This window comes from Talpa europaea (assembly GCF_964194135.1).
Source record: "Talpa europaea genome assembly, chromosome: 7".
NCBI lineage: Eukaryota > Metazoa > Chordata > Mammalia > Eulipotyphla > Talpidae > Talpa > Talpa europaea.
Genome location: NC_140074.1, coordinates 83,670,321 through 83,696,933, shown reverse-complemented (window position 1 = coordinate 83,696,933; position 26,613 = coordinate 83,670,321). Strand labels below are relative to the sequence as shown.

The 26,613-nt window shown below is 46.7% G+C and overlaps 2 protein-coding genes across 2 annotated transcripts; both read left to right on the top strand.

Annotated features, from left to right (window-relative positions):
- Positions 1–1,001: 1,001 nt before the first annotated feature.
- On the top strand, positions 1,002–21,882 carry SPAG5 (sperm associated antigen 5; the record flags this gene model as incomplete). The annotated part of the gene is made up of 25 exons (XM_084237847.1): positions 1,002–1,061; positions 1,244–1,405; positions 1,646–1,771; positions 5,285–6,363; positions 6,466–6,640; positions 11,970–12,044; positions 12,290–12,382; positions 12,473–12,607; positions 12,821–12,940; positions 13,063–13,155; positions 13,478–13,591; positions 13,953–14,046; positions 14,216–14,363; positions 14,444–14,546; positions 14,730–14,863; positions 15,062–15,200; positions 19,505–19,613; positions 19,770–19,850; positions 20,099–20,219; positions 20,316–20,427; positions 20,811–20,891; positions 21,049–21,204; positions 21,289–21,363; positions 21,482–21,562; positions 21,811–21,882. The coding sequence occupies 25 exons, from the start codon at positions 1,002–1,004 to the stop codon at positions 21,880–21,882; spliced, it is 3,738 nt and encodes a 1,245-aa protein (XP_084093973.1).
- Positions 21,883–23,912: 2,030 nt separating this feature from the next.
- On the top strand, positions 23,913–26,205 carry ALDOC (aldolase, fructose-bisphosphate C; the record flags this gene model as incomplete). Its single annotated transcript, XM_084238197.1, has 8 exons — positions 23,913–24,028; positions 24,115–24,322; positions 24,425–24,479; positions 24,567–24,727; positions 24,843–24,926; positions 25,169–25,343; positions 25,468–25,667; positions 25,787–26,205. The coding sequence occupies 8 exons, from the start codon at positions 23,913–23,915 to the stop codon at positions 25,880–25,882; spliced, it is 1,095 nt and encodes a 364-aa protein (XP_084094323.1). The 3' UTR covers positions 25,883–26,205.
- Positions 26,206–26,613: the final 408 nt, after the last annotated feature.

Here is a 26,613-nt window from a genome sequence, read left to right as displayed (position 1 = left end):
TTGTATACGTTTGGCCTTTTGTGGCTTTGTTTTTACTTCTCAAAAACTTCATTTTTAATATTCTTCAGTTATATCTGATCTCTCCTGACCAAAGAGAATTTAGAAAGTGCTCTATGTATATCTATTTATTAATTCTGCCCCTAGATAAAACTGAATTTTCCTTGTATGTTGATGGCATTTTATTGGCTTCTAGAGAATTGCTTTTTCTGGATTGTACTTTGGCAGCCTGTATAAAAGTCCCCATGAAACTTAATTGTTGTGGATTTTGTAAAGGATGTTTATCAAGTGACAGTAGACACCTTGATGGCCCTTTACTACCTGCAAGCAAATCATATTATTGTGACTCAGTTCCTGTGTCTGTAAAATGGGGAGGTAGGGTGGGTCTGTGGGTATAGTTATAGTATTTACTTCATAGACAGACCCTTATGAAGATTAAAGGAATTAACAGTGCCAGGTACATAATAAATGTTCGATTCATGTTAGCTGTTCCAGTAAATCTGCTGCAGGCCCTGAGGTAAGTCCCAAGAAAACACCAGAAATTCAAGAGGCTAAATTAGAGCGCTGGTTGAGACCTCAGGTTATCACGTGCAACCCAATCTGCCTGAGTGAGAAATTCAAGTCCTCTTTACCTTCTGAATTCACTGTCCCTCCCTCCTGAAGAGAGGTAACGGTGGACCTCCCCGGTGGCCCAACGGTTGAGCGCTGGGTGCAGCCTCTGTATCCCCGGTTCAATCCCCGGCCACCGGGTGAGGGTCCCACATGGCGCGCAGACCTCTCCTGCCGCCCGCTGCTCCCCTCAGCAGTGTACTTCGTCAGTCTGCCTGCTCTGCTCCCCGCTCTGGCTCTGGTGAATTCTCTCACCCTCCCGCGCTTCTGACTGTACCCAGAGCTTGTGTAAATAAATAAATCTGTAAAAAAAAAAAAAAGGTAACGGAGGGAAACCTGTGGAGAGACTGCCTCAGGGCAGGCCACGAAGACCTGACGGAGCAGGAGGGTGAGCTATGGGGAACAGGAGGTATGGAGCCCCTGGGTTCTCCTGCCACCGCGGTACCCTCCCCGAGGTGAGGTCACACCGCCAGTCCCGCGCCCGGCCGACATCCAGCCTCCAGCCGGGGGAGGCGGAAGGCGTTCCCGCCCGAGAGCGCAGGGGGCCCCCGGGCTTACCTGGGGGCGGGGCCACCGCCAGCCCCGCCCACCGCCCTCCGGCGCGAGCCCGGGGCCGACCCGCTACCCTGACGCACAGCGACTCCGCGGCCAATCCGGGAGCGCGGCGCAGGTTCAAATAGAGACGGCGGGCGGCCATGGCTTCACCCCCTGGGCCTGGAAGGTGAGCGACTTCGTGTCTGCGTTGAAGATGTGGCAGGTGAAAAAGCGGGACACTGGCCTGTCGCCTTCGCCCCCACCGGTAAGCAGGAGAGCCTCTTAGGGAGAGCAGGGCCGGGGTTTCCCGGAGGGGGCGCCCGTCGTGCCGAGTGGCCTGGAAAGCTGGGCCGAGCGTGAGGCGGCGGGGCCCGTGCGGAGTCTTTGTCCCGCGGCTTTGCGCGCCACCATGTCGGGACCTACGCTTGTTACCCTGTCAGCTTCTTGGGGATGAAGGGCGGGCTCGCAGAGGCCGGGCTTTTTCACACATTCTCTTGTTTGTTAGGGAAAGCCAGCTGTGAGAACGCCTCTCCGAGAACTTGTCTTGCAGCCCAGTGTCCTCCCCAGCTCTGGAAAAGGACCCCCGATATGCGACACGCTGTCCCCATCATTGTCCAAGCTGGGATTGCAGGTGAGATTCGCCTGGCCAGCTTCTAACTGGGCTCTTTGCCGAGAATGAGAGCTCAGAGGAACAGAGGGCGAGGCCTGGAACGTAATTAATAGCGATAATGAAGTCTTCTATCTCAGTGACATCCATTTACAGCTATTCAGGCCAACAGAGAGGTGCCCTAGGTTGGCTAAAGGAAATCCACTGAGACCCCGGACCTCTATTTAGTTGTTAGTTTTTTATCAACTCCCCACTTCCTTACTCCTCAATCCCCCTATGTTTACCGTACAACTGAGAAATACTGTGCTCTCCCTCTAGTAAGGACTCACGGAGAGGTCAGTCCTTTTCTTTTCTTTTTTTTTCTTTTAAGATTTATTTATGCATACAAGAGCTGGGGTACAGGCCAGAGTTGGGGGGTGGGTGCGGTTTGAGAGGATTCACCAGAGACTAGAGTGGGAAACAGAACAGGCAGACTTACTGAAATACACTGCTGAGGGGAGCAGTGGGTGAGACAAGGAGAGGTCTGCTGTGCCATGTGGGTCACCTCCCTGGCCAGCCAGGATCGAACTTGCCCTGCTGCACATAGATTCACAGTGCTGCGACTTAACACCTTGCCCCAGCAGGGAGGCCCCAAGGTCAGGGATTTCTGCAAGACTGAGTCCTATCCTTAGTATCATCAGAGGCAGCCAGAATTCTCCTGGATCAAATTGCACCTCTGGAAGGCAGGGTTCATGTACCACCTTAAAACTTGCCCCTTGTAGAATTGTCTTCACTGAGTCCTTTATCAAAGGTCTTGAGAGAAGTAGCTGTGTGGAAACTGCTTTTCAATTGCTTAAAAAATTGTCAAAGGAGATTGACCTCTCTATAAGGTTCCTTGAGGAAACTTCTTTTAGAACTTACTACTTGGAAAATTACCTTTCTGGAGAAATTGCTCTTCTTTTCTCTTCCTGAAAATAGAACTATGTAGTTGTCATATTTTTTGCTCTTGTTCTTCCAGAAAGCTCAGGGGTCAAATCTGATTATCAGGTATAGCTATTACTCCTTGAAATAGGAAAAACTGCTTCCCCCTTTTTTTTTTCTTTTTAACCATGAGTTTGTATTTCATTAATTGATCAGTTGATCTATCTGTATCTGTTCTTTTTCATGCAGTCCAAATTATTTTTGGAAGGAGATGGACTAAATAAAGTTATAGGAGGAAAGAAGAGCATGTAACAACAGACACAGCCCAGATAACAGATTTATAAGGGTAGCTGTCTTGAAAGGGTTCTAACACCTACCTTTCTTTTTTTTTTTTAAAAGATTTATTTATACAAGCACTGCGTACAGTCAGAAGCTCGGGAGGGTGAGAGAATTCACCAGAGCCAGAGCGGGGAGCAGAGCAGGCAGACTGACGAAACACACTGCTGTGGGGAGCAGTGGGCGTGGCAGGAGAGGTCTGTCGCACCATGTGGGACCCTCACCCGGCAGCCGGGATTGAACCAGCGCTGCAGAGGCTGGGGGCAGATTCGCAGCTCAGCGCTCAACTGCTGTGCCACCAGGGGAGGCCCTAACACCTGCCTTTCAATAGGACTTTTTTGGATAATGGAAATGTTTGATAATCTGTGCTGCCCACTATGATAGAAGGATGTTGAGCACTTGAAATGTTGCTAATGTGACTGAGGAACTAGATTTTTTTTTTTTAATTAATTAATTTGTTTGTTTGTTTGCTTGTTTATACATGCACTGGGTATAGTCAGAAGCGTGGGAGGGTGAGAGAATTCACCAGAGCCAGAGCAGGGAGCAGAGCAGGCAGAAGGACCGAAGTACACTGCTGAGGGGAGCAGCGGGCGGCAGGAGAGGTCTGCGCGCCATGTGGGACCCTCCTCCGGTGGCCGGGGAGCAGCCGGGGATCGAACCGGCGCCACAGAGGCCATGGGCAGCTTCACAACCCAGCGCTCAACCGCTGCGCCACCGGGGAGGCCCAGGAACTAGATTTTTAGCTTCATTTTATTTAAATATCCTCATATGAATAGTGGTTACCACGTTAGACAGTAGAAAAGAAATAAATACTAAGCAGAAAAGAAATAAAGATCTAGTCAATCCTGCTTGGAACTTGAGCCATTTCAACGTGTGAACTCACATTTTCCTTTACCTTGGAGAAATTTTATTCTATTTGTTAATAACTCATTTGCATATGTTCTTTTCTCTTGAAAGAGCATTTATTCACATGTTAGCTTCATTAGACTTTCCCTCTAATTTTGTTAACTTTTCCCTCAGATTTACATTTCTTTTTATTTCTAGCTCTAAGATGTTTCTTACAGTTGATTGACCAGACCAGTAATTCCATTCTCAACTCTACCATCTTTCAATTTATTTCACTGAAATATTTTTGTTTAAAAGTAATAGTTATTTTCCCCAGTCTCTATGTGTTTGTTGAACCTAAATCTTGTTATGACATATGTATGTATATGTGTACATGTATGTATATTATTTTATTTTTATTGGTTTGGATTACCATCTGATTTCCATCAGCTCTGTTTTGTTAGGGTCTAACTTTTCTAACTTAGGGTTTGTCCTTTCTCTGGCTATTAGAGCCACTCAAGTACATTTGTATTTTCCTTTTCCTTGTTCATATGGACTTAGGTCCAACAAATGTGCAAGTGGTGGAAGGTGCAGTGGACTGTGTGCCTGTGGATTAGAAGTGGGAGGTTGTCCGTTTCTTTATCAGGGAACCAGGAGAAAATCTCTCTGCTCTTCATTCTCCCCTGCTACAAAGGCTAGAGCTTTTCAAATCCCAAGTTGAATGGATTCATCCATGTATTCAGGATGCCTATAGCTCTTGTGGGCCAAGGAGACTAGTCATAACACAGATTGATGTTATCAGGGTCCATGGAATTGTCCTCAATTTCTCATTTGCTCCAGAGGGGAGGAAATGTTATACAAGAACTGGGGTGGGGGGAGGGTGAAAGATATGGAGGGTGAGAGGATCCACCAGAGATAGAGTGGGGAAGAGAACGGGCGAATTGACTGAAATACACCCCTGTGGGGAGCAGCGGGTGATACAGGAGAGGTCTGCTGTGCCATGTGGGTTACCGCCCTGGCCAGGGTTTGAATTTGAGCTGCAGCAGCTGCAAACAGCTTCATAGAGCTGACGCCCAACTTCTGGTGCCACCAGGGAGGCCCATTAGCTTTAGATTCTGACAGAATTTGAGCCTAGGGACCCTTCCCACTTATTTCCCTAGAATACAGTTGGGGAGGAATAGTATGATATTCAAGCTACTGTCTCTGCATGGTATGGGTAGGTTATCTCAGCCTTGTTTACTGTAGACTGTAGACTGGTTTTAGCAGTCAACACTTGAAAGACCCCAAAATGGCTTCTCAGCCTTTCTTTCCCTGTATTGGGTCAGTGTAGTGAGCAGCAAGACTCAGCCAAGTTCTTACCTAAGCAGAGGTAATGAGAGCTCTTTTATGAGATTGTACAGCATCCTGTACATATAATTGCATAGTGGGGAACAGAATCAACTGCCTTAGTCAACTGCTTTTTTTCCCCTTTGGCAGGAAGGCAGCAACAAGTCATCTCTACTGGATTGTGTCAATTCTAAGAAGATAGACTCTCCTTCAGAACAGTTCAGCCATCCCTCAGAGTGGCTAGAAACTTGTCAACAGGAATCTGATGAGCCCCAGCTAGATCCAGTTCCCCAAACCAACTCTACTCCCAAAATATCCGGGGAAGCAGTAGACTCATTGGATGACAGTATGGTTAAAACCCTTGTCCTGGAACCTCCTACAGTAGGGCAGCAGCAAGACATTACATGGACAGTCCATTTGGAGAGCATGGTAGAGACAAATAGCATGTGTCTAGATGAGCCTTTGCGAACAGGAGATCTGCTGAAAAAGGGTGAGGCACCCTGCATGGAAGACAGCTTTTCAGAACTTGTTCTTGCCATGCCTGAAAAACCTACATTTGAAGATCCTCCATCTCATCTCTTAGAGTATTCACCAAATCTTTGCTCTGAACAGGGCCCACACTGTCCCAATGAAAGCCTGAGAGACAGCAGGGCTGAGGATGTAGGCCCTTCTGAAAGTAGTGACTTCTTGCCTTTCTCTATGCTCTGGCTTTCCCCTTCAACTACCTTAGCAGCAGATTTCCCTGTCAGTCATGCGGACCCAGGGGAGGGAATTGTGGAGCACAGAGCTATTAAGGAAGGAGAAATGAGCTTTCTCACACTCCCTGAGGAGGCTGAATTCAGAGATCAAGCACTTGTCTCAAACATGGAAGATATTCTGTCCACATGTCTGACCCAAAGTCCAGGGGAAGTGGAATCCCAGGCAGCTTCAGAGACAGCAGTGGAAGATGCTGGTAGGATTCTCATCTCTGATACAGGACCTTGGATGTCTCCACTGGCCTGGCTGGAAAAAAGTGTAAATACCTCCACCATGCTGGAAAATCTCCGTCAGAGCTTATCCCTTCCCTCTGTGCTTCGGGATGCTGCGATTGGCACAACACCTTTCTCTACTTGCTCGGTGGGGACTTGGTTTACTCCCCCACCCCCATGTGAAAAGAGTTCAGACACATCCCAAACAGGCGTGGTAGACACCAAGAACAGTACTTCTGAAACAGAGCGTTTCTTGTTGGGGTAAGTGTCCCTGAATCCTTGTACCTCCTGGGCCCACTTAAACTGGACCTGATATTCCCACCCCTTCCTCTCTCTTCTTATGTTCTTCTCTTCCTGCTGCAGCCATCCTCCAGATCTGACTACCTTATCTCGACGTGACCTGGAAGATAACCTGCTGAACTCTCTTGTTGTTCTGGAAGTTCTTTCCCATCAGCTGCGGGACTGGAAGAGCCAGCTGACAGGTCCTCACCCGGAAGTTCAGGACAATAGCACACAGACTGATACCTCTCCAAGTGGGGTAAGAAGGTTCTTCCGAAAGCTCTGAGAATCTCAGTGAGCCTCTTCCTCAAAATGTATGCTACTCTGCCAGAGGGCGAAGGGGACTCCTTAGTCACAGGCACATTCTTAGAATGTATGTAAAAGCGGGATCTGAAAAAATCCCTTAAAGCTGTGGGTATTCACTTTACCCCTGGGGAACATCAAGTCTTTCCGAGGGAATACAAGCAAGGAAAATTTTGAAGAGCTTGATTTCTAGAATCTTCAGCTTCCAAATGTACTGTTTACTAATTTTTTCTTACTTCCTCATTCTCAACTGCTCTTGTGCACTTTACTAAAGAACACACTTACCACATATCCTGAATCTTATGTTGTCAAGGGATAGCCATCAAAGGACAATAGGAAATATTTATGTACCTGCTGAGAATGCATGGCTGCAATGATTACAGACATCACTTATACATGCTTTCAACAAAATTGAAGGAAGACTTTAATTATGTCAGCAGTTCACTAAAAATTTTGATGAAAGTTCACTTTGAGATTTTTAGTGTATATCTCCAAACCTGCTCTAGAACTGGGTGACATGCCCTGTCTTCCTTCTTCCTTACCCACTTGTTCCCATTATTATGTGAAGATTTATCAATTCTTTACTTTAAGAATGGAAAATAAACTTCTGCTCCAGCAGGAGGTTTTTTCCCCCGGGTGATGGCTATCTTTCAGCAGTAATGAAGGCTCCCCACTTTCTTTCATAAAATTGTTGCTGAACCATGTCTTATTATAGGAATTATAGTGACCCATAGGAACATGAAGGGGAAAAAGCTTTATCCATTTCATTAATAGATGCTTCCCATTAAAATTTCACTGCAAAAATTACAATATTTACCATGATAGTGTACAACTGATGAAAGAAACTTTTTTTCATTTCCAACTTTTATGGTCAGAGGAATTTAAAAGAAATTTAAACTTAGATCAACTTTTGTTGTTGTTGCAGAGATACTCATGAGTAACAGTCTTTGAAGTACAAATATGTATTACTAATATAGTATATATAGCCTTTGTAACAATTTACACTTAAGGCTACTTAATCTTCCAAAATTATTGTAGGAGATATGAGAAGAAAACAGTTAAGGAAAGAAGGGAATGGTGTCAGGGAAGGGATTGATTGCCTCAGAATTGTGGCTGTTACTAATAAGAGTTGGCTTCCAAATGTCCAGACCTCCTTTAGGTTGAAAAGGTCCTCAAAATAATGACTTTACCTTTTACCTTTTGGAAATCATAGTCTCTTTGATCCTCCAACTGCTCAATTTCTTTCCTGTGTTTTCTTATTTTTGTATTCTTTCCTCTTATCCTTGATCTTTTTCCCTATGTATGAATACCCTTTACCCCAAAAGCTTGCCGGCTCCCTTCGGACACCACTGAAGCAGAACCAAAGAGGGTACGTGATAGCACCTTCAGTTGTTCTGCATTCCAGGGCCATATCCTTTTCACTCTGCTGTCTCCATCACACTAATCCTATCACCTGCCTGACTGCCCAGCTCAGAGCAGTATGGTGCTCTCTGCAGGGCTCTGCAGGTACTTGGTGCAGTACTGCTGGCATACTAGGGAATAATGCTTGTTTTGCTGGAGAAGAGTGATGAATTCCAGGAGATCTGCCTCCTTAAATGCAGACTGCCACAGCACTGTGATGCTTTCTTCTGCTCCAGCAGGAGGTTTTTTTCCCCGGGTGATGGCTATCTTTCAGCAGTAATGAAGGCTCCCCACTTTCTTTCAGAACTTTAAAATCTTTCTGTGGCTCCTCTGTCTTTGAGATCCTCATCTACATTACAAAGCACACTAAAAATCTTTTCTGCCCCAAGATAATAGACAGTTAGATGGTAAGATAATAAAATTCACTAATATTTGAGAAAGTTACTATTACTGGTAATCAAAGACATGCAATTGAAACAAGTGCCAAAATAGCTTTCCAACAAATAGTAAAGAATAAGTTGGATAATGCTTCCACTGACCTGTAAGCACTGACCTGTTGTCAGTAGGGAATAAATTGCTTCAGTCTTTTTTGAAGGCAATTTAAGACTTTTTAAAGCAGGAGCCTCCTGGGTGGTGCAGCAGATGAGTGCTGGGTTGCGAAGCTGCCCGCAGCCTCAGCAGCGCCGGTTCAATCCCCGGCTGCTCCCCGGCCACCGGAGGAGAGTCCTACATGGCGCGCAGACCTCTCCTGCCGCCCGCTGCTCCCTTCAGCAGTGTGCTTCGGTCCTTCTGCCTGCTCTGCTCCCTGCTCTGGCTCTGGTGAATTCTCTCACCCTCCCGCGCTTCTGACTGTACCCAGTGCTTGTATTTAAAAAAAAAAAAAAAAAGAAGTATCACTATTAAAAAAAAAAAAAAGACTTTTTAAAGCAGTTCAAGAAACTTTTTGACCCAGTGACTCTACTTCTAGGGATATGTTCTAAGGAAAAAAAAAAAAATTCTGCATAAAGATAGTCACATTTTAAGCCAGAAGGAAAAAGAAAAATATCAGATAGTTTCATTTATAGCAGGAATATAGGGGAACCAAATAAGACATCAGTGTAAAAACATAACAGTACAAAACACAACAAAGCAAAAACAGACAATTATAAATCAGAGATATACTGCAGGGGAGGAGGAGCACATGGGACTGAGGTGATGGTGCACGGGTGCATTGGTGAAGGAAATTCTATGGGGACTACACCTGAGGGGGGGAAGCAAATATTGTTTAAAAATGAACAATGATGTGAAAAATTTTAAAAATTAAAAAAAAGTCACATTTTTTAATAATGAAAAAATGTAAAATAATGGTACATCCACAAGATGGAATATTCTGTAGTCAGTAAAATGTACATTTATGAAGAGTTATTAAGTACACGGCTAAGCAAGTTTAACATCAGTTCATGGTTTTATTTATTTATTTATTTATGAATACAAGAACTGGGGTACAGGCCAGAGATGTGTGTGGGGGTGGTGAGAGGATTCACCAGAGACAGAGTGGGAAACAGAACAGGCAGACTGACCGAAGTACACTGCTGAGGGGAGCAGCGGGCAAGTCAGAAGAGGTCTCCTGCACCATGTGGGTATCTCCCTGGCCAGGAATTGAACTCGTGCTGCAGTGTCTGCGTATAGCTCCATAGGTTGTGTCTTTTTTTTTTTTTTTTTAAAGATTTATTTATTTATGCATACAAGAACTGAGGTACAGGCCAGAGATGTGGGAGGGTGAGAGGATTCACCAGAGACAGAGTGGGGAACAGAACAGGCAGACTGACTGAAACACACTGCTGAGGGGAGCAGCAGGCAAGGCAGGAGAGGTTTGCTGCACCATGTGTGTTGCTCCCTGGCCAGCTGGGGATCAAACTCATGCTATAGTGGCTGTGGATTGCTTCATAGTGCGGTGCTTAACCCCTTGTGCCACCAGGGAGACCCAGGTTGCGTCTTAAACCCTTGCGCCACCAGGGAGGCCCAAGATCATGGTTTTTAAGAAAAAAATCAGAGCTCAGATAACCCTCTGAGAGGCTTTGAGGTAAGATAAAAATACCAGCAGGAATTAAAAATGGGTGGTATTCCAAGGTAGGTTTCCCCAAAAGCAGATGTCCCAGTCTCAGACTAATCCAGTGAGGAGAATGAATATAAATTCAGGGCTAAATAACACCAGTAGTTTAATAAAATTACTAAAAGCAGGATCCTAATTTACTTACATAATCTCAATTATAGTTTTTCTTAAGCATTACTATATTTCATCAAATCTATTACCAATACTAAGATATATCCAAATTTCACTGTGGAGGTATACAGCAATCTCTGAGATGGGTGCTATACTATTGGTTAGGAAACTCTGTTATAGGTGGTAAAATTATTAATGATTTTTTCTCCATTTTATTCATTTTTGTATTTTCCAAAAATTTACAATAAACGTATGTTGTTCTTAGAGAAAAATGTTATTTTATTTTGTTTAAATTTTATTTTTATATTCCCCATATAATTACAACCCCCTTATTTTGACCTCAAATCCTCCTTTCCCTGCCCCCCACCCTGATAGAATATCTCTGGTTCATAGTTGTTTGTTGATTTTGATATTTTCTTTCTTATAGTTATTCTTTTTCCTGGCCCCTTATTTAAGTTTTCTAGATTCCTGCTATGAGTGAGACCATCCGGTATTTTTCTTTTTCTTTCTGGCTTATTTCACTGAGCATGATCCCTTCCAGCTCCATCCATGTTGCTGCAAATTGCATGTGTTTATCTTTTTTGAATGCTGAGTAATATTCCATGGTGTATATGCACCACATCTTCTTGATCCAGTCATCTATTTTTGGGCATTTGGGTTGTTTCCAAAGCTTAGCTATTGTAAATAGTGCTGCTATAAACATAGGGGTGCAGGTGCTCTTTGGAATTGATGTTTCTGTGTCCTTTGGGTAAATACCTAGGAGTGGAATTGCTGGATCATATTGAAGCTCTATGTTTAGTAGGTCAAGAAATCTCCACACAGCTCTCCATAGTGGTTGGACCAGTTTGCACTCCCACCAACAGTGCAGGAGAGTTCCTGAGAAAAATGTTATTTTAAAAAGGAGTTTTTAACCTACTTTTGGATCTCTTTCCTGACTTGGCTTCATCAAACTATGAGCCTTGCTCCTACTTTTATTTTTTAATTTAATTTAATTAATTAATTTTTTTTTTAATAGAGGCATGTTTTATTTATTTATTTATTTGTTTTCCTTGTTTGTTCATACATGCACTGGGTACAGTCAGAAGCGCGGGAGGGTGAGAGAATTCACCAGAGCCAGAGCGGGGAGCAGAGCAGGCAGAAGGACCGAAGTACACTGCTGAGGGGAGCAGCGGGCGGCAGGAGAGGTCTGCGCGCCATGTGGGACCCTCCTCCGGTGGCCGGGGAGCAGCCGGGGATCGAACCGGCGCCGCAGAGGCTGCGGGCAGCTTCACAACCCAGCGCTCAACCGCTGCGCCACCGGGGAGGCCCATTAATTAATTTATTTTTAAAGATTTATTTATTTATACATACAGGAGCTAGGGTACAGGCCAACTTGTGGGGGGTAAGAGGATTCACCAGAGACAGAGTGGGAAACAGAACAAGCAGATTGACTGAAATACACTGCTGAGGGGAGCAGCAGGCAAGTCAGGAGAGGTCTGCTGCACCATGTGGGTAACTCCCTGGCCAGAGATTGAACTCGTGCTGTGGTGGCTGTGGATAACTTCATAGGTTGCGTCTTAACCTACCAGGGAGGCCCTGCTCCTACATTTAATAGGAAGGATTCTTGAACTCAGTTGGTAGGAGAGGCAATGGGGTATTGATATATCATACACAAAAGGAAGAACTCTGTTTCTCTGACTAGATAAGTAAGAAACCTCAACATCTTTGGAAGAACCAAGAGATTGGGCAAGCTCTGCAGCAGGCCAGGAATATCATGGTAAGTGTTGACTGACCTTATACCGCTACTGGGTCTCCTGTGAAGATCAAGAATGGTGCATCCTAGGTGGTTAGCGATGGTGGTACTCAGTTGTGGTAGTGAAGAGAGGTTTCCAAACCTTTGTTAAGTTCACCTTCTCCCTACTGGGAACTTGAAATTGGCATCAGTGACTTTGTTCCCCAGTGCCCCCTTCTTCCTGCTCAGCGACTTTATTTGACCTAGTCTAATCATCTTTCTCTCTACAGCAGTCATGGGTGCTGGTCTCTAAAGAGGTGATATCCTTGCTTCACCTATCTATGTTACACTTAGAGGAAGATAAAACGAATGTGAGTCAGGAGGTAAGAAATGTAAAGATGAAGTAGAGACCTTTGGTGGGACTGAAAGCCAAAAAGTGGAACAAGACACAGCATCTGATTCTTGTCATGCAGTCTCGGCGTGTGGAAACCTTGGTCTCCTGCTGTTTTGATGTGTTGAAGAAACTGAAGGCAAGACTCCAGAGCCTCAAAGCAGAAGGCGAGGAGGCAAAGCACAGAGAGGAAATGGCCCTCAGAGGCCAGAATGCGGTAAGATGTCAGGTTTTTGTTCTTGGACATGGGAGAGCTGTTCCTCAGGTGTCCTGTGGGAACACAGATTCACTGGAGACATAGATAGGTGACCTATGAGCTGTTTGCCCTGGAGAATCATGCACTAACTACTGGAGCCGTGGAAAGTTATGGTTTTTTTATGCTATTTCCCTCTTCTGCTCACTCTGTCCTTGCAATCTCTTCTCTAAACAGGCAGAGACTGTGCTGGAGGCTTTCTGTGCACATGCCAGCCAGCGTATCAGCCAGCTGGAACAGGATGTGGCATCCTTGGGGGAGTTCAGAAACCTTTTGAAGGAAACCCAAACCCAAATGGTAATTTGAGGGCATTTCTTTCTTGGGGTCCATGCCAACATACTGGGAGGATGGCCACATATCCCCACTTTGCTGTTACCAGAGGAAAGGGGCTCCTTGCACAGGCACTCCTTCTCATATAGGTAGACCTGCATGCTGAGCAAGAAGAGGTGGCTCAGAAAACATCGAGTCTCACTTCCATCTTGCATCAGGACTGGATAGCCATGCAACTGGATGTGAGTATTTTTTTTTTTTTTAGATTTATTTATTTATACATACAAGAACTGGGGTACAGCCCAGAGGTGTGGGAGGTGAGAGGACTCACCAGAGACAGAGTGGGGAACAGAACAGGCTGACCGACTGAAATACACTGCTGAGGGGAGCAGTGGGTGAGTTAGGAGAAGTCTGCTGCACCATGTGGGTAGCTCCCTGGGCGGGGATTGAACTCGTGCTGCATGGATGTGAGTATTTGGGGCCAACACAGCACTCCTTCACTTCAGCCCCGTTGGGCACCTGGCCTCGAGTGTGTTCTACTGACCTGCTTGCTTCCCCTGGCAGTATATAACATGGACAGCTTTGCTGAGTCGGTCTCAAGAACTCACAAAGAAACTCACAGCTAAGAGCAGGCAGACTCTGCAGGAACGTGATACTGCACTTGAAGAAAAGGAGCAGGTACAAACCAGCAGTGGGGACTGTTTAGTTCTTAGTTCTGGTTTCCTCTTTTTCTACAGAAGGCTTTCCTAATGAGTGTGATCATTAGCTTCTTACCTTGGCCCTGACCTCTTTCTATCCTGTGGGTTTGGAGATCAGTCGGGTTCCTTTGCTGTGCGATGGGCTTGGGTCCAGCTGTTTCCTTTGTCCTTCAACACCTTCTTCAGCAACTTTTCTCCTCTGGTTCTACTTTTTCCTGAGAATTGGCCTCATTTGCTGCAGTGTTTCTGCCCAGGAGTAAGATGGTTTGCTGTCCTGAACTATGTGCTGGGACTCTTGATTCAGGAGGAACTGTGGGAGGAAAACTGTCTTTTTTTCCTAGGTTTCTAAGGAGCTGGAACAAGTCTCTGCCCATTTAGAGGACTGCAAAGGCCAAATAGAACAATTAAAGTTGGAAAACACTCGTTTAGCAACAGGTGTGTGTGTGTGTATATGTGTGTGTGCGTGCAAGTAATTTTGCCTTCGTGAGGTTTGGGGTATGGCAGTAGACCAAGAAAATGCTGGAGAGCACTTGTTTTGGAGCAGAAGTATAGGGAGGTTTTGGCCCAGTAACCACATGGTGTCATTAGGATACTTTTGGTCTAGATCTCCGGGCTCAGCTGCAGATTTTGGCCAATATGGAGAGCCAGCTGAAAGAGCTCCAGAGCCAGCATGCCCATTGTACCCAGGACCTGACCACGAAGGATGAATTGCTCTGCCAGCTTACCCAGAGCAATGAGGAGCAGGCTGCTCAGTGAGTTCCTATCAGGTTATTGTGGCAGTAGGCACCCAGGCTATAGGACTAAGTGGAATCTAATATAAGGTCTCTGGCAGATGGCAAAAAGAAGAGATGGCCCTAAAACACATGCAGGCTGAACTGCAGCAGCAACAGGCTGTGCTGGCCAAGGAGGTACAAGACTTGAAGGAGAACTTGGAGGTAAGGAATATGCCTTAGGGTGGGGGAGCTGGCAAGAGAGACTCGTGCCTAATGGTATTGAGGTGAGGTTTTAGACTCTGGACTGGACAGTCCTCTGTTCCCAGGGCTCTAAAAGTCCCAAGACGCTGGGGCTCATTTTTCCCACTATCCTTACTCCTTTCTTCCCTTTTCCTGCTTTCCTAGTTTGCTGACCAAGAGAATCAGGTTGCTCACTTGGAGCTGGGCCAGGTTGAGTGTCAGTTGAAAACCACGCTGGGAGTGCTCCGGGAACGTAGCCTGCAGTGTGAGGACCTCAAGGACACCATAGAGAATCTGAAGTAAGAGCTCCTCCTTTCTCTGCTTCCCCTGGAATGCTTCTCTCTCCCAGGAATGCTTCTATAAGCTAGTCTTTAAGAAGGGTATTGTGCCAGAGTTCAGGAACCTCTAGTTTCCTCTTTGAATGCAACTCTGGGGATTTGGGAGAGGTGTTCTGAGGACTTCTGGTCTTTGACAGCCTTCCCTGCTCTTTATTTCAGGGCTAAACTGGCTAGCACCATAGCAGAGTACCAGGAGAAAGACCTGGAGAAGACACGTCAATATTCCCAGGAGCTTGGGGTGCTGACTGAGCAACTGCAGAACCTGACCCTCTTCCTACGGAAGAAACTACAGGAAAAGGTAGAATCTGGGGGTTCCTTCCTTGCATTTGTATCTTTGAACAAACTTTTATTTCTTCCTTTCTGATCTTTTAGGATCCTGCTGCCCTGAAGGGAGCTGGTGTTTTTAGACAATACCTGTTTACTCTGCATGCGGAGTTCCAGGTTGTTAGAAGTTCTGCAAACAGAATTTCTTCCTAGAATTGACTCCTGTTCTCTGAGGACGTACTGGCTTGTGCGCATGTTCCCTACTAACTAGAAAAGCTTGTTTTTAGCAGTAACTTACTAATCTGTATCAGCATAAACACAGTTGTGTGCTATTTTCTTGTTCCTTTGTTTATATCTTTAATAAAAGCTTGGGCTGGGACAGTGAAAGGTAGAGCTGCTCTTGATGGCATTCTCCCCAGCCTCCCCCTGCTGCAAATTCATTTAGACTCTGAGTCTTCGTTAATGGCAGAGAACTTCATCGGCTCTCCTGACCGTGGCACTCATCCATATATATATATTTTTTAAGATTTTATTTATTTATTTATACAAGCACTGGGTACAGTCAGAAGCACTGGAGGGTGAGAGAATTCACCAGAGCCAGAGCACGGAACAGAACAGGCAGACTGACGAAACATGCTGCTAAGGGGAGCAGTGGGTGCAGCAGGAGAGGTCTGTTGCGCCATGTGGGACCCTCGCCAGAGGCCGGGGATCGAACTGGTGCTGCAGAGGCTGCGGGCAGCTTCGCAGCCCAGCACTCAACCACTGCACCACCAGGGAAGGCTCTGATCCATATACTTTTTATTCCCTATTCTTGCTTTACTGTATTAGAACTTTTACCATGATGTTGAAAAGGAGTAGTGAGAGGGGCCATCCTTGCCTAGTACCTGCTATTAGAGGGAAAACTTCATTTCTAACCATTATAGATGATGTTAGCTGTAGGTTATTGTAGCTATTCTTTCTCAAGTTGAGGACGTGCCCCTCTATTTCTAAGTTACTGAGAGTTTTTAATTGAGTCTTTATTGTATAGAATGGTCTTAAAACACTATTCTCGTTCCATCTCCGTGACCTTCAGTAACTTTCAGTTACTCGTGCCTACACGAGCTCTTTAGCCTTTCACTTAAACTTTTCTTATCTGTCTCCCTCCTCCCTATTATGAAGCATTTCGTTCATCTAGGCTACCTGTACACTATGCACGCGTCCCACCTCCATTCTTACTCAGACTCAGGATGTTACCACCTCTGTTCTTCTCTGTCTTCAAACTGGAAATACCTTTCCCTTTCCCATTAAAATTCTCCCTATTTCACTTTCTTTGAAATATTCCCAAATCACACTCAGTGATCTCTATAGTCCTCATGAACTTATTCTCCTTTTGTACTTACAGTAACTTTCCTTAGATATCTGGTCTGTTCAGCTAGACTGAGAGCAGAAATTTAGCCTTGCTTCTCTGGCCTTCCACAGTGCACAGTAAACAATAAATGGTTGGTATCTTTCCAAAACCATAATATTGGTTATTCAGCAGTTAAAGCTACAATCAGAATCCTGAAATCTGAATGTGCTTATGAGCTGACCCTTTTTCCCAGTATATACTGAACATAGGCAATGCCAGAGTCCACAGTCTAGCAGGAAAGGCAGAGGTGTAAAATGTGGTCTTAACTTGTGATCATGGGAGAGGTCTGTGTGGAGCAGAGGAAGGAGCATCAGTTCTACATTGGAGAGTTACCATGTCTTCTCAAAGAACATGACCCTTGGTCAGTCCCGAAGTTTAGAAATTCGGAAAGCAGGGGTTGGTTAAGAGGAAGGCCCAGCTGGCAGGGGGAATAGTTTATAAAAGTTTTAGTGGTACTATGTGTACTTTTTTTTTTTTTTTTAAGATTTATTTGTTTATTTATTTATACAAGCATTGGGTACAGTCAGAAGCACGGGAGAGTGAGAGAATTCACCAGAGCCAGAGCGGGGAGCAGAGCAGGCAGAAGGACCGAAGTACACTGCTGAGGGGAGCAGCGGGCAGCAGGAGAGGTCTGCGGGCCATGCGGGACCCTCCTCTGGTGGCTGGAAGCATCCGGGGATCGAACTGGTATAGCAGAGGCTGCGGGCAGCTTCGCAGCCCAGCGCTCAACTGCTGCGCCACCGGGGAGGCCCTACTTTTTTTTTTTTTTTTTTTAAGATTTATTTATTTATTTAGACAAGCACTGGGTACAGTCAGAAGCGCGGGAGGGTGAGAGAATTTACCAGAGACAGAGTGGGGAACAGAACAGGCAGACTGACGGAATACACTGCTGAGGGGAGCAGCGGGCGCGGCAGGAGAGGTCTGTCACACCATGTGGGACCCTCGCGAGTATCTGGGGATCGAACTGGCACTGCGGAGGCCGCAGGCAGCTTCGCATCGCAGCCCAGTGCTTAACTGCTGCGCCACCAGGGGAGGCCCACTATGTGTACTTTTTATAGTGGCTACCTTGCAACAAGGTTAGGTGCTGGTACTACAGGTGAGAAAGACAAGGCCCTGCTTATGAGGAATGTGGCAAGTTTGGGGACTATAAAGTGGCTTTTTTTTCTAATTTACTTACTATTTTCTTTATTGTTGTTCATTTTGATATAATGTTTGATTTCTCCCCTCAGATATAGTCCCTGTAGTTCTCCCAGCACCATAGCACCTATAAACCATCACCACAGTCCCTTGTGCTTTTCCCTCCTCTGTTTTGACCTCTCTCCGCCCCTCCCCTGCTGTGTGCCTCAGATCTATGATCAGTTTGCAAATTTTGTCTTTTTCCTGACCCTTTGTTTAGTTGCCCTATAGTCCACCTATACGTGAAACCAACTGATATTTCTCTTTTTCCTTCTGACTTATATCGCTTTACATAATCCTTTCCAACTCCATCCATGTTGCTGCAAATGGCATGAGTTTATCTTTTTTGATCACTGAGTAGTATTCCATTGTGTATATGTGCCACATCTTCTTCATCCATTCATCTATTTTGGGGCATTTATGTTGCTTAGGAAGTGACTTTTTAATCATTGGAGTGTAGGTTCTATATTGGGCAAGGATGGCAAAGAGACCGGAGTAGAGAAGTAGGTAGAAGTCAGATTTTGAAGACTTGAACTCATGGCACTTATAGTAGGGGTAGGGATGAGTTGGATGAATTTAATTCATAGTTAGAAGGTAGGAGTAATAGAACCTTGACTAATTTTATGTTGAAGTAAGGTAGAAGAGTAACTGAACTTAGATTGATGGGAAGATAGCGACACTATAGAGCGGGGGTCAGTAGACATTCCCTGCAAAGGGCAATACAGTATTTTCAGTCTTGCGAGCCAAGTGTTTCTGTCTCAACTAGTCAACTTTGCCTTTATAGCCCAGGGGTGGCCATGACAATGTGTAAATGAATGGATGTAATTGTATTCCAATAAAACTATCTACAAAAGCAGCTGGCAGGCCAGATTTGACTTGTAGACTATAACTGGCTGCTCACGCTGATCTAGGTTTGTAAATACAGGAGAGGGGCAGATTTGGGGAGTTAGTATAAGGAAGGTGGTGAGTTTAGGTTTGTACATATTTGTGCATATTATCTTTGTACATATTATCTCTCGGGTGGAATTATGGAACATCCTGGTAGATTTTTTTGCTGGCTCTCAAGCCTTTGGGTCTGGAGAGTAGGGGAAAAATCCAGCTGAGAGAGACAGATTGAGGGATTATCTGTGGAAGTGGATGTGTCTGTGGAGTTCCTGAGGTAAGGTCATCTGGGGAATGGATTAAAATGTTAAGAGAGCAAAGGATGAGTAATAGTCAAGAAATGGGCTGTGGATAGAGACAAGATATAGCCTGAAAGATTTGAGGCCTGCCTTTGAAGGAGAGAGAGTCATGCTCCAGAGCTAAGAAAAGGAAGTTTCTAAAGGAAGAATATGGTCATTAACTATGAAATAACTCAGGGAAAAGAAGAGCTGAAAATCGCCCATTGCATTTGAAAGTAAGGATGGCACTGGTGAACCAAATGATGAAAATTTTGGTGAAGAAGGGGGGCAGAAGCCTGAGTGTAGTGGGCAGAGGAGTTAATAGATGGTGAAGATAATAGGCAAGAAATGTAGGCTTTTCTTTTTTATTTTTAATTAATGGGAAAGAGAAAATGCAGTAGCTAAAGGGATTTAAGAAGGTTTGTTGTGTTTTTGTTTTTGTTTTCTTTTTAATTGTTGTTGCTTTAGTGAGAGAATTAACTTCAGGGAAAAAAAGCTAATGGAGAAGTTGGAAGACAGAGAAGTAATAGAATAGCATTCCAGATGTAGTTGGGGAGTTTGGGGAAATCACTAACCCTGAAAAGCAACTGATATTTTTTTCTCCTTTGCCCTTAGGCTGATCCGGAGACCCTTATAAACACAGCCTGTGCTCTTACCCAAGCACACCCTCCACCCACCAACAGCGCCTTCTTGGGAAGCATCTTGACAGCAAAAGGAGACAAAGGTTAGAGGCCTGGAATTTAGGGGTGGGAAGTTGTGACCACTCCTGATATCCTCCGCTGTTGGAGATGCCCACCAACAGACCTATCTCTCCAGGGCAGATTCTTGGCTAGGTCACTAGAGGGGCCTCTACCATGGTTGGTTTTTGTTTTACATACAGAATCAGCTCCTGTGCCCTTGCTTGGAAGTGACAAGAGTGCCTTCACCCGAGTAGCATCCATGGCATCCCTTCAGCCTACAGGTTAGGGTGGGCTCTCCAGGGATCCTGCCTATTTCTAGATCTGGTAGTGAGGATAAAGACTAAAGCAATGAGAAGTGCTTTGCTCTAAAAACCTCAATTCTACTTGGGCTCATTTTATTACTGCCTTTTGGGATCTGTAATGTTCCGGACATTCAAATCCTGTGGGTGGGGAACATGGATGAGAGTTGTGGAAATGATAGCTATACTCTTTCCACGCCTCTGCCTCTACCTAAGACTTTCCCTTTCAGAGACCCCTGGCATGGAGAAGAGCCTGGCAGAACTGAGTAGTAGGACTCTGGAGCTTCAGAGCCTGTGTTCCCTGCTGCAAGAGTCTAAAGAAGAAGCTGTCAAGAGTCTGCAGGGAAAAATGTGAGCGAGAGCAGGTCAAGTGAGAACACCCCTAATGTCAAGGGCCTAGCCAGCCCTGAGAGGACAGGAATAATGCTGAATTCTTCCCTCCCCTAGTTGTGATCTGCAGGATAGACTGCAGGCCCAGGAGGAACAGCATCAGGAAGCCCAGAAGGCAAAGGAAGCAGATATAGAGAAGCTGAACCAGGCCTTGTGCTTGCGCTACAAGGTGAAGGAGGGGCCTAGAAGTGGGGCAATGAACTGGAGCAGCTCTACTGGCCCACTGGGAATCATTGTCTCTCCAGGAATCTGGGTGGTGGGGATTTTCCAATCATTGCCCTAGTTTTGCCCCTCTGGGGTCAGACATTACACTTTTGGGAATCAGCTATGGGGTGACCCATCTCCCCAGGCTAACCTAGAAGTTGGGAACTCTAGCAGAACTCTCAGTACTGAAATGTGACTTGTATGATGAGCCCTGGAGGGAGAACTGGAGTGTTAATAATTGGCATCACCTGGGCTGAGCATGGGTCAGACACTAAATTCTATTTCCTGGCAAGGGCTGTAAGATTTGAGCCTCCCTCAATACCTTCTTTACTCCCTTTGGCTTCACAGAATGAAAAAGAGCTCCAGGAGGTGATACAGCAGCAGAACGAGAAGATCCTAGAGCAGATAGACAAGAGTGGAGAGCTCATAGTATGTTCAAGATGCCTGGCCCTTTACTTCCTGTGTTGCTGGTAGCCAGGATCCCAAATCTGGGCATTAGATCCCCTGGTCTACCCTTGTTCACATTGGTAGAAGAATTGAGAGGATACTTGAGGGCTTGTGAATACCTTTCCATTCTTATCCCCAGAGCCTGAGAGAGGAGGTGACACAACTTACCCGCTCACTTCGGCGTGCAGAGACAGAGACTAAGGTGCTCCAAGAGACTCTGGCAGGCCAGTTGGACCCCAGCTGTCAGCCCATGGCCACTAGCTGGATCCAGGAGAAAGTGTTTCTTTCCCAGGAGGTGACTCTGGGTTGACAGAGGAGCTGGGCAGCTGGTGGGGACCCTAGGCTATACCCCTACTGATCTGGACATATCTATCATTAGGTGGATAAACTGAGGGTGATGTTCCTGGAGATGAAAAATGAGAAAGCAAAACTCATGGTCAAGTTCCAGAGCCATGTAAGAATTCCCATGCATTTTCCTCAACCACCAGCAAGTGCCTGGCCATATTTTCCTTGCCCCCAAAACTGTGCTATTCTTTTAAGCACAGGCTTTATCTAGCCTCTTTGCTTTCTAGAGAAGTATCCTAGAAGAGAATCTTCGGCGCTCTGACAAGGAATTAAAGAAACTAGATGACATTGTTCAGCATATTTGTGAGGTAAAGGAGGGAAGGAACTGATGCAACTAAAAAAGACCCTGGGATAGGGTGTGGCCCTAGTAGGCAGAGAAGAGCACAGCACTGGTTCCCAGCCTGTGCTGAGAGCTGGGCCTTACTCACTCTTGCAGGCTGCTCTGTGGCTTCTGTTTTTTTTCTCTAACTCAGTGTTGACTGGGTGCTTCCTGGGGCTGTGAGCTTCAGGTCTCAAGCCTATGACCCTGAGCTGCCTTTTTTGCCTCTCTTCCCAGACTCTGCTGTCCATTCCAGAGGTCGTGAAGGGTTGCAAGGAGCTACAGGGGTTGCTAGAATTTCTGAGCTAAGAAATGAAAAGCTGGAATCTGTTTTCACCCCTTTTTACCCGCACTACACCCTTCGCCCAGTTCCAGGACCAACTGGCACACAGCCAGCTATGTTTATCTTTTTTTTTTTAATTACTTAATTCAGCTATGTTTGAATGCTATTTAAATAAAATATATTTAATGTATTTTTTCAGGCTCACTGAATCTTCTTTCTTGGGGAAGGGGTGGATGAGGTCTGGGGAGACGCAGCTTGGCCTTCCTGCCTGAGTACCCTAAACACACCCCTCCTGCAGAGCCAAAACCAGCTGCCCCTCCTCCCTTCCCTTGCTTCCCCAAATACCCCGGGCACTGGACTGTTTGTCCCTGGCTTTGGGCCTGGGGGGAATACACAAGACTTCATTCTCTTACCTTCTCCATCCCCCTCCACGCTAGGCCTTGGTTAATAAGGGGGTGAGGACCAATAAATTCACCCAAGTAAGTTACTTACTCCCTGCACAGGACTCCCACACTTCGTTGGTGCCTCTGTCCCATCTACCCGTTGTGACAGGCAAAATTCCCAACATCCCGCACAGTGATATGCACTTGGTAAAGGCTATTGTGGCAGAAATGAGGGCAAGACCATTTCCTGTGTCTGGGGCCCTGGTGGCAGCGCTCCATGAGATGGGAGGGGGAGAGTCCACCACTGCCTGCACGGCTGTGGCCCGGGGCCAGGAGTCACTCCACCTTGTCACCCCGCCCCTATGGGCGTGGCCGCACCGCGACCGCCAGTCTCGGGGAGGGGGCGTGGTCATGGCGGTGAGGTGCTGGCCCCGCCCCCCCGGGGGTGTCACGTAGCTCTGCGGTATTCGCCACCTCATTTACTGGAGCTAGGGCTGGAGCCACAGCGGCTGCTCCTCAGAATCGAGGTGTTCCTCTGGCTGAGCTGTTCCCGTGGCTGCCGCCGCTAACTGTGCTGCGCACAGGTGAGGCTCCGGGTGAGGTGGGAGCTACTCCATCTCTGCTTCCTCTCCCTGGCTCTTCTTGCTGTCCTTGCCCTATACCTGGGGTCCCTGGATGTGCCTTCTCGCGGTCTCCTTACATTCTCTCTTACATCTTAACTCCTTCCTAATCCCTTGGCTCAGCCTCTTCCACAACACCCCTCGCTCGGCTCTCACACCTGGACCTCAATTTTTTCAATCCTAAATCTTCCTCTGTCTCTTGCATTTTTCATTGGGGTCAGCCTCTTCAACCCAGATAATTTTAACCTCAGCTTCCTCCCATTTTTAGGCTAATTTCCTTCTCCTGTTCTCTTGCCTTCTGTCCTCCTGGTCTAGGTCCTTCCCCCTGTCTCACCATTACCTCCCTGCAAGTCTCCTTGCTCTTCCTGCATCACTCTCTTCCTTTCTCTACTTACTCCTTTCAAGCCTGACCTCTGCTCCCAACTCCCAATTGTGCTAGCAGTAAGGTTTGGGGTACAAAAGAAGTTATGAAAGCCTGTGGCTGTTATTTGTACCATTCCTATTCCGTAGCTGCCCCTAACCCCTCAAGAAAACCAAACCTTTCCTCCAGAAGCTTAGGGAAGGAGCAGTGATGGGTGTTTTTGCCTCATTCAGAAGCCTTGGAAGTAAGTGCACTTTCCTGGGGGCCCTGCTGAAGATGAGAAAGGGAAAGTTGGAAAGGTCAGGGCTTTTGCTTAATTGAAGAAGGGGTGAAAGTCAGTGAGAGGATTGACATCTTTGCTTGGGCAGCAGTTTCATCAGAAGACCTGTAACTTTAGGGCTGCTTCCCTCCCTACCCCCACCCTACCTCTTTCCCTGAGGCTGGGAATTTTGCCCACCAGGGACAAAAGGAGTTGTGAGAACTGGGCCCTAAGCCTGCTGTCAGCAGGACTGGTGCCACTTTGATGCCCAGAACCCATGCCAAGGATGCCTGCCCTGTTCCCAGTCCCATGATTGTTGGGGGGTGGGGCAGAGGGAAAGCCATTTGGCCCATATGGCGAGGACAGGAAGCAGAGCAGTTAGTGGATGTGGTCCAGTCTTACTATCTTGTCTCCATTCCAGAGAGCTGTCACCATGCCCCACTCGTACCCAGCCCTTTCTGCTGGGCAGAAAAAGGAGTTGTCTGACATCGCCCTTCGGATTGTGGCCCCTGGCAAAGGCATTCTGGCTGCTGATGAATCTGTAGGTAGGTGGGGGGTCTGTGGTGGAGTGATGCGAGGTGACCAGAGAACCCTGGGGATGATCTTGCCACCTCTCTTCATTTGTCTCCAGGCAGCATGGCCAAGCGGCTGAGCCAAATTGGGGTGGAAAACACAGAGGAGAATCGCCGTTTGTACCGCCAGGTTCTGTTCAGTGCTGACGACCGTGTGAAGAAGTGCATTGGAGGCGTCATTTTCTTCCATGAGACACTTTACCAAAAAGATGATAATGGTGTCCCCTTCATGCGTACCATCCAGGATAAAGGCATTGTTGTGGGCATCAAGGTGCAGCCACTGGAGAGGCGTGAATGTGAAAATATGTGTATGTGTGAGGGGTGGCATGGAGAATCTTGCCTGGGTTTAGCCCTCTCTTTGTGTTTCCTATAGGTTGACAAGGGTGTAGTGCCTTTAGCTGGGACTGATGGAGAAAGCACCACTCAAGGTATAGGACTTTTAGCAACACAGGGCGATTAGGTGGTTGATGCTGGCACAGATGGGCAGAGTGATGAGGCTGGCACTATGCTTGCAGGTCTGGATGGGCTCTCGGAACGCTGTGCCCAGTACAAGAAGGATGGCGCTGACTTCGCCAAGTGGCGCTGTGTGCTGAAAATCAGCGAGCGCACACCCTCAGCACTTGCCATTGTGGAGAATGCCAATGTGCTGGCCCGCTATGCCAGCATCTGCCAGCAGGTGTGTTGTGCTCCTGAGGGGGTCGGTTGGGTGCCCTGTGCCCGGGGAAGAGGGTTACAGGACTTTCCCCCATCCCATCTACTGCCCCTCCCAACTCTCCTGCTTTTACCTGCAGAATGGCATTGTGCCTATAGTGGAACCTGAAATCCTTCCTGATGGGGATCATGACCTCAAACGTTGCCAGTATGTTACAGAGAAGGTGAGCCTACACCTGGGCATGGGCATGTACTGCAGGGCAGCTGATGAGGGAACCTGTTCCCCATAATCCATGGCTCAGATTCAGATACTTTTCCCAAGTCCTCTTTTACTTGATCCCAGGAAAGACTTGTGAGTCTGAGCCTGTTTTGATAGTCACAGTGAAGCCCAGCCACTTTGAGACGAGAACATAGACTGATAAATGGCAGGGGCCCAGAACCTCAGTAAACCTCCTCTCCTCCCCAGGTCCTGGCTGCTGTGTACAAGGCCCTGAGTGACCATCATGTGTACCTGGAGGGGACCCTGCTCAAGCCCAACATGGTGACCCCTGGCCATGCCTGTCCCATTAAGTATAGCCCGGAGGAGATTGCCATGGCAACTGTCACTGCTCTGCGTCGTACTGTGCCCCCAGCTGTTCCAGGTGCCACCCTTTCTAACCTGCTGCTATCCCTAAGACTCAACCTCAGATTCTTCTCGGTGCCTTTGGGGTCCTTTACCCAGGAAAAATAGGAAGTGACCAATTTGTCTTCTCTTCTTCACCCTAGGAGTGACCTTCCTGTCTGGAGGTCAGAGTGAAGAGGAAGCATCCCTCAACCTCAATGCCATCAACCGATGTCCCCTTCCCAGGCCCTGGGCCCTCACCTTCTCCTATGGGCGTGCCCTGCAAGCCTCTGCACTCAATGCCTGGCGAGGGCAACGGGACAATGCCGGGGCTGCCACTGAGGAGTTCATCAAGCGGGCTGAGGTTGTGGGGATGGGATTGTGTGTGTTGCTAGGCAGGGGAAGCAGCTAGTGGCAACAGCCTAGAGGGTGTGGCACCTGAGGGTTGGTTTGATCTGCTTACCACCTCCCCTCCTTTTGCAGGTGAATGGGCTTGCCGCCCAGGGCAAGTATGAAGGCACTGGAGAGGATGGTGGAGCTGCAGCACAGTCCCTCTACATTGCCAACCATGCCTACTGAGTACCCATCCCACACAACCATTGGCCTGGCCACCTGCACCCAGTTTTGCTTGTAGTGATAGCCATTCAGAGCAGAGATGCCTCTCTCTAGCCAATACTGAATCCTTTTCTCCCTTGCCCTCTCCCATTGCTACCTGAGACCATTGGATAAAAGGATGACTGAGGGCAGGAGCCTTTGCTTGAAGTCAGAGTAGTATGTCAGAATCTTCCCTCTGCCTCTGCCAGCACCCACAACTTCCCCATTGGGCTCCCCTTGCTTGTGCTCTCTCCTGGAATCACAGGGTAGGACACTAGACCTGACTCATGCTAGAGTACATACCACATAACAAATAAATGTAGCAAAACATGTTTTGTCTGTGTATTTTATGCATCAAATTCCCACCTCCATGTTTCTGACTCCTCTCTGGAGTCTCTGACTGTGGAGATGGAAAGGGTGGGTTTTGAATTTTACTTAGTTTTAAGTTTATGGGGAAGGCCACACCCAGTTATGATTCCCAGTTCAGGCCCTTGCCTATTGATGTCCAAGGTTAGAGCAGACAGTATGTTGGGCCGCTGATCTTTTAGAGACTGGCACTTCAGAGTCATAGACTGCAGCTGCAGAAGGATGGCATGAAGCAAGATTTCAGTAACTTTTTTTTATGATATGTTTATTTTTTTGGTAAGCTGAATTTTTTAATTTTAATTTTATTTTTATATTCCCCATACAATTGCAACCCCCTTATTTTGACCCCA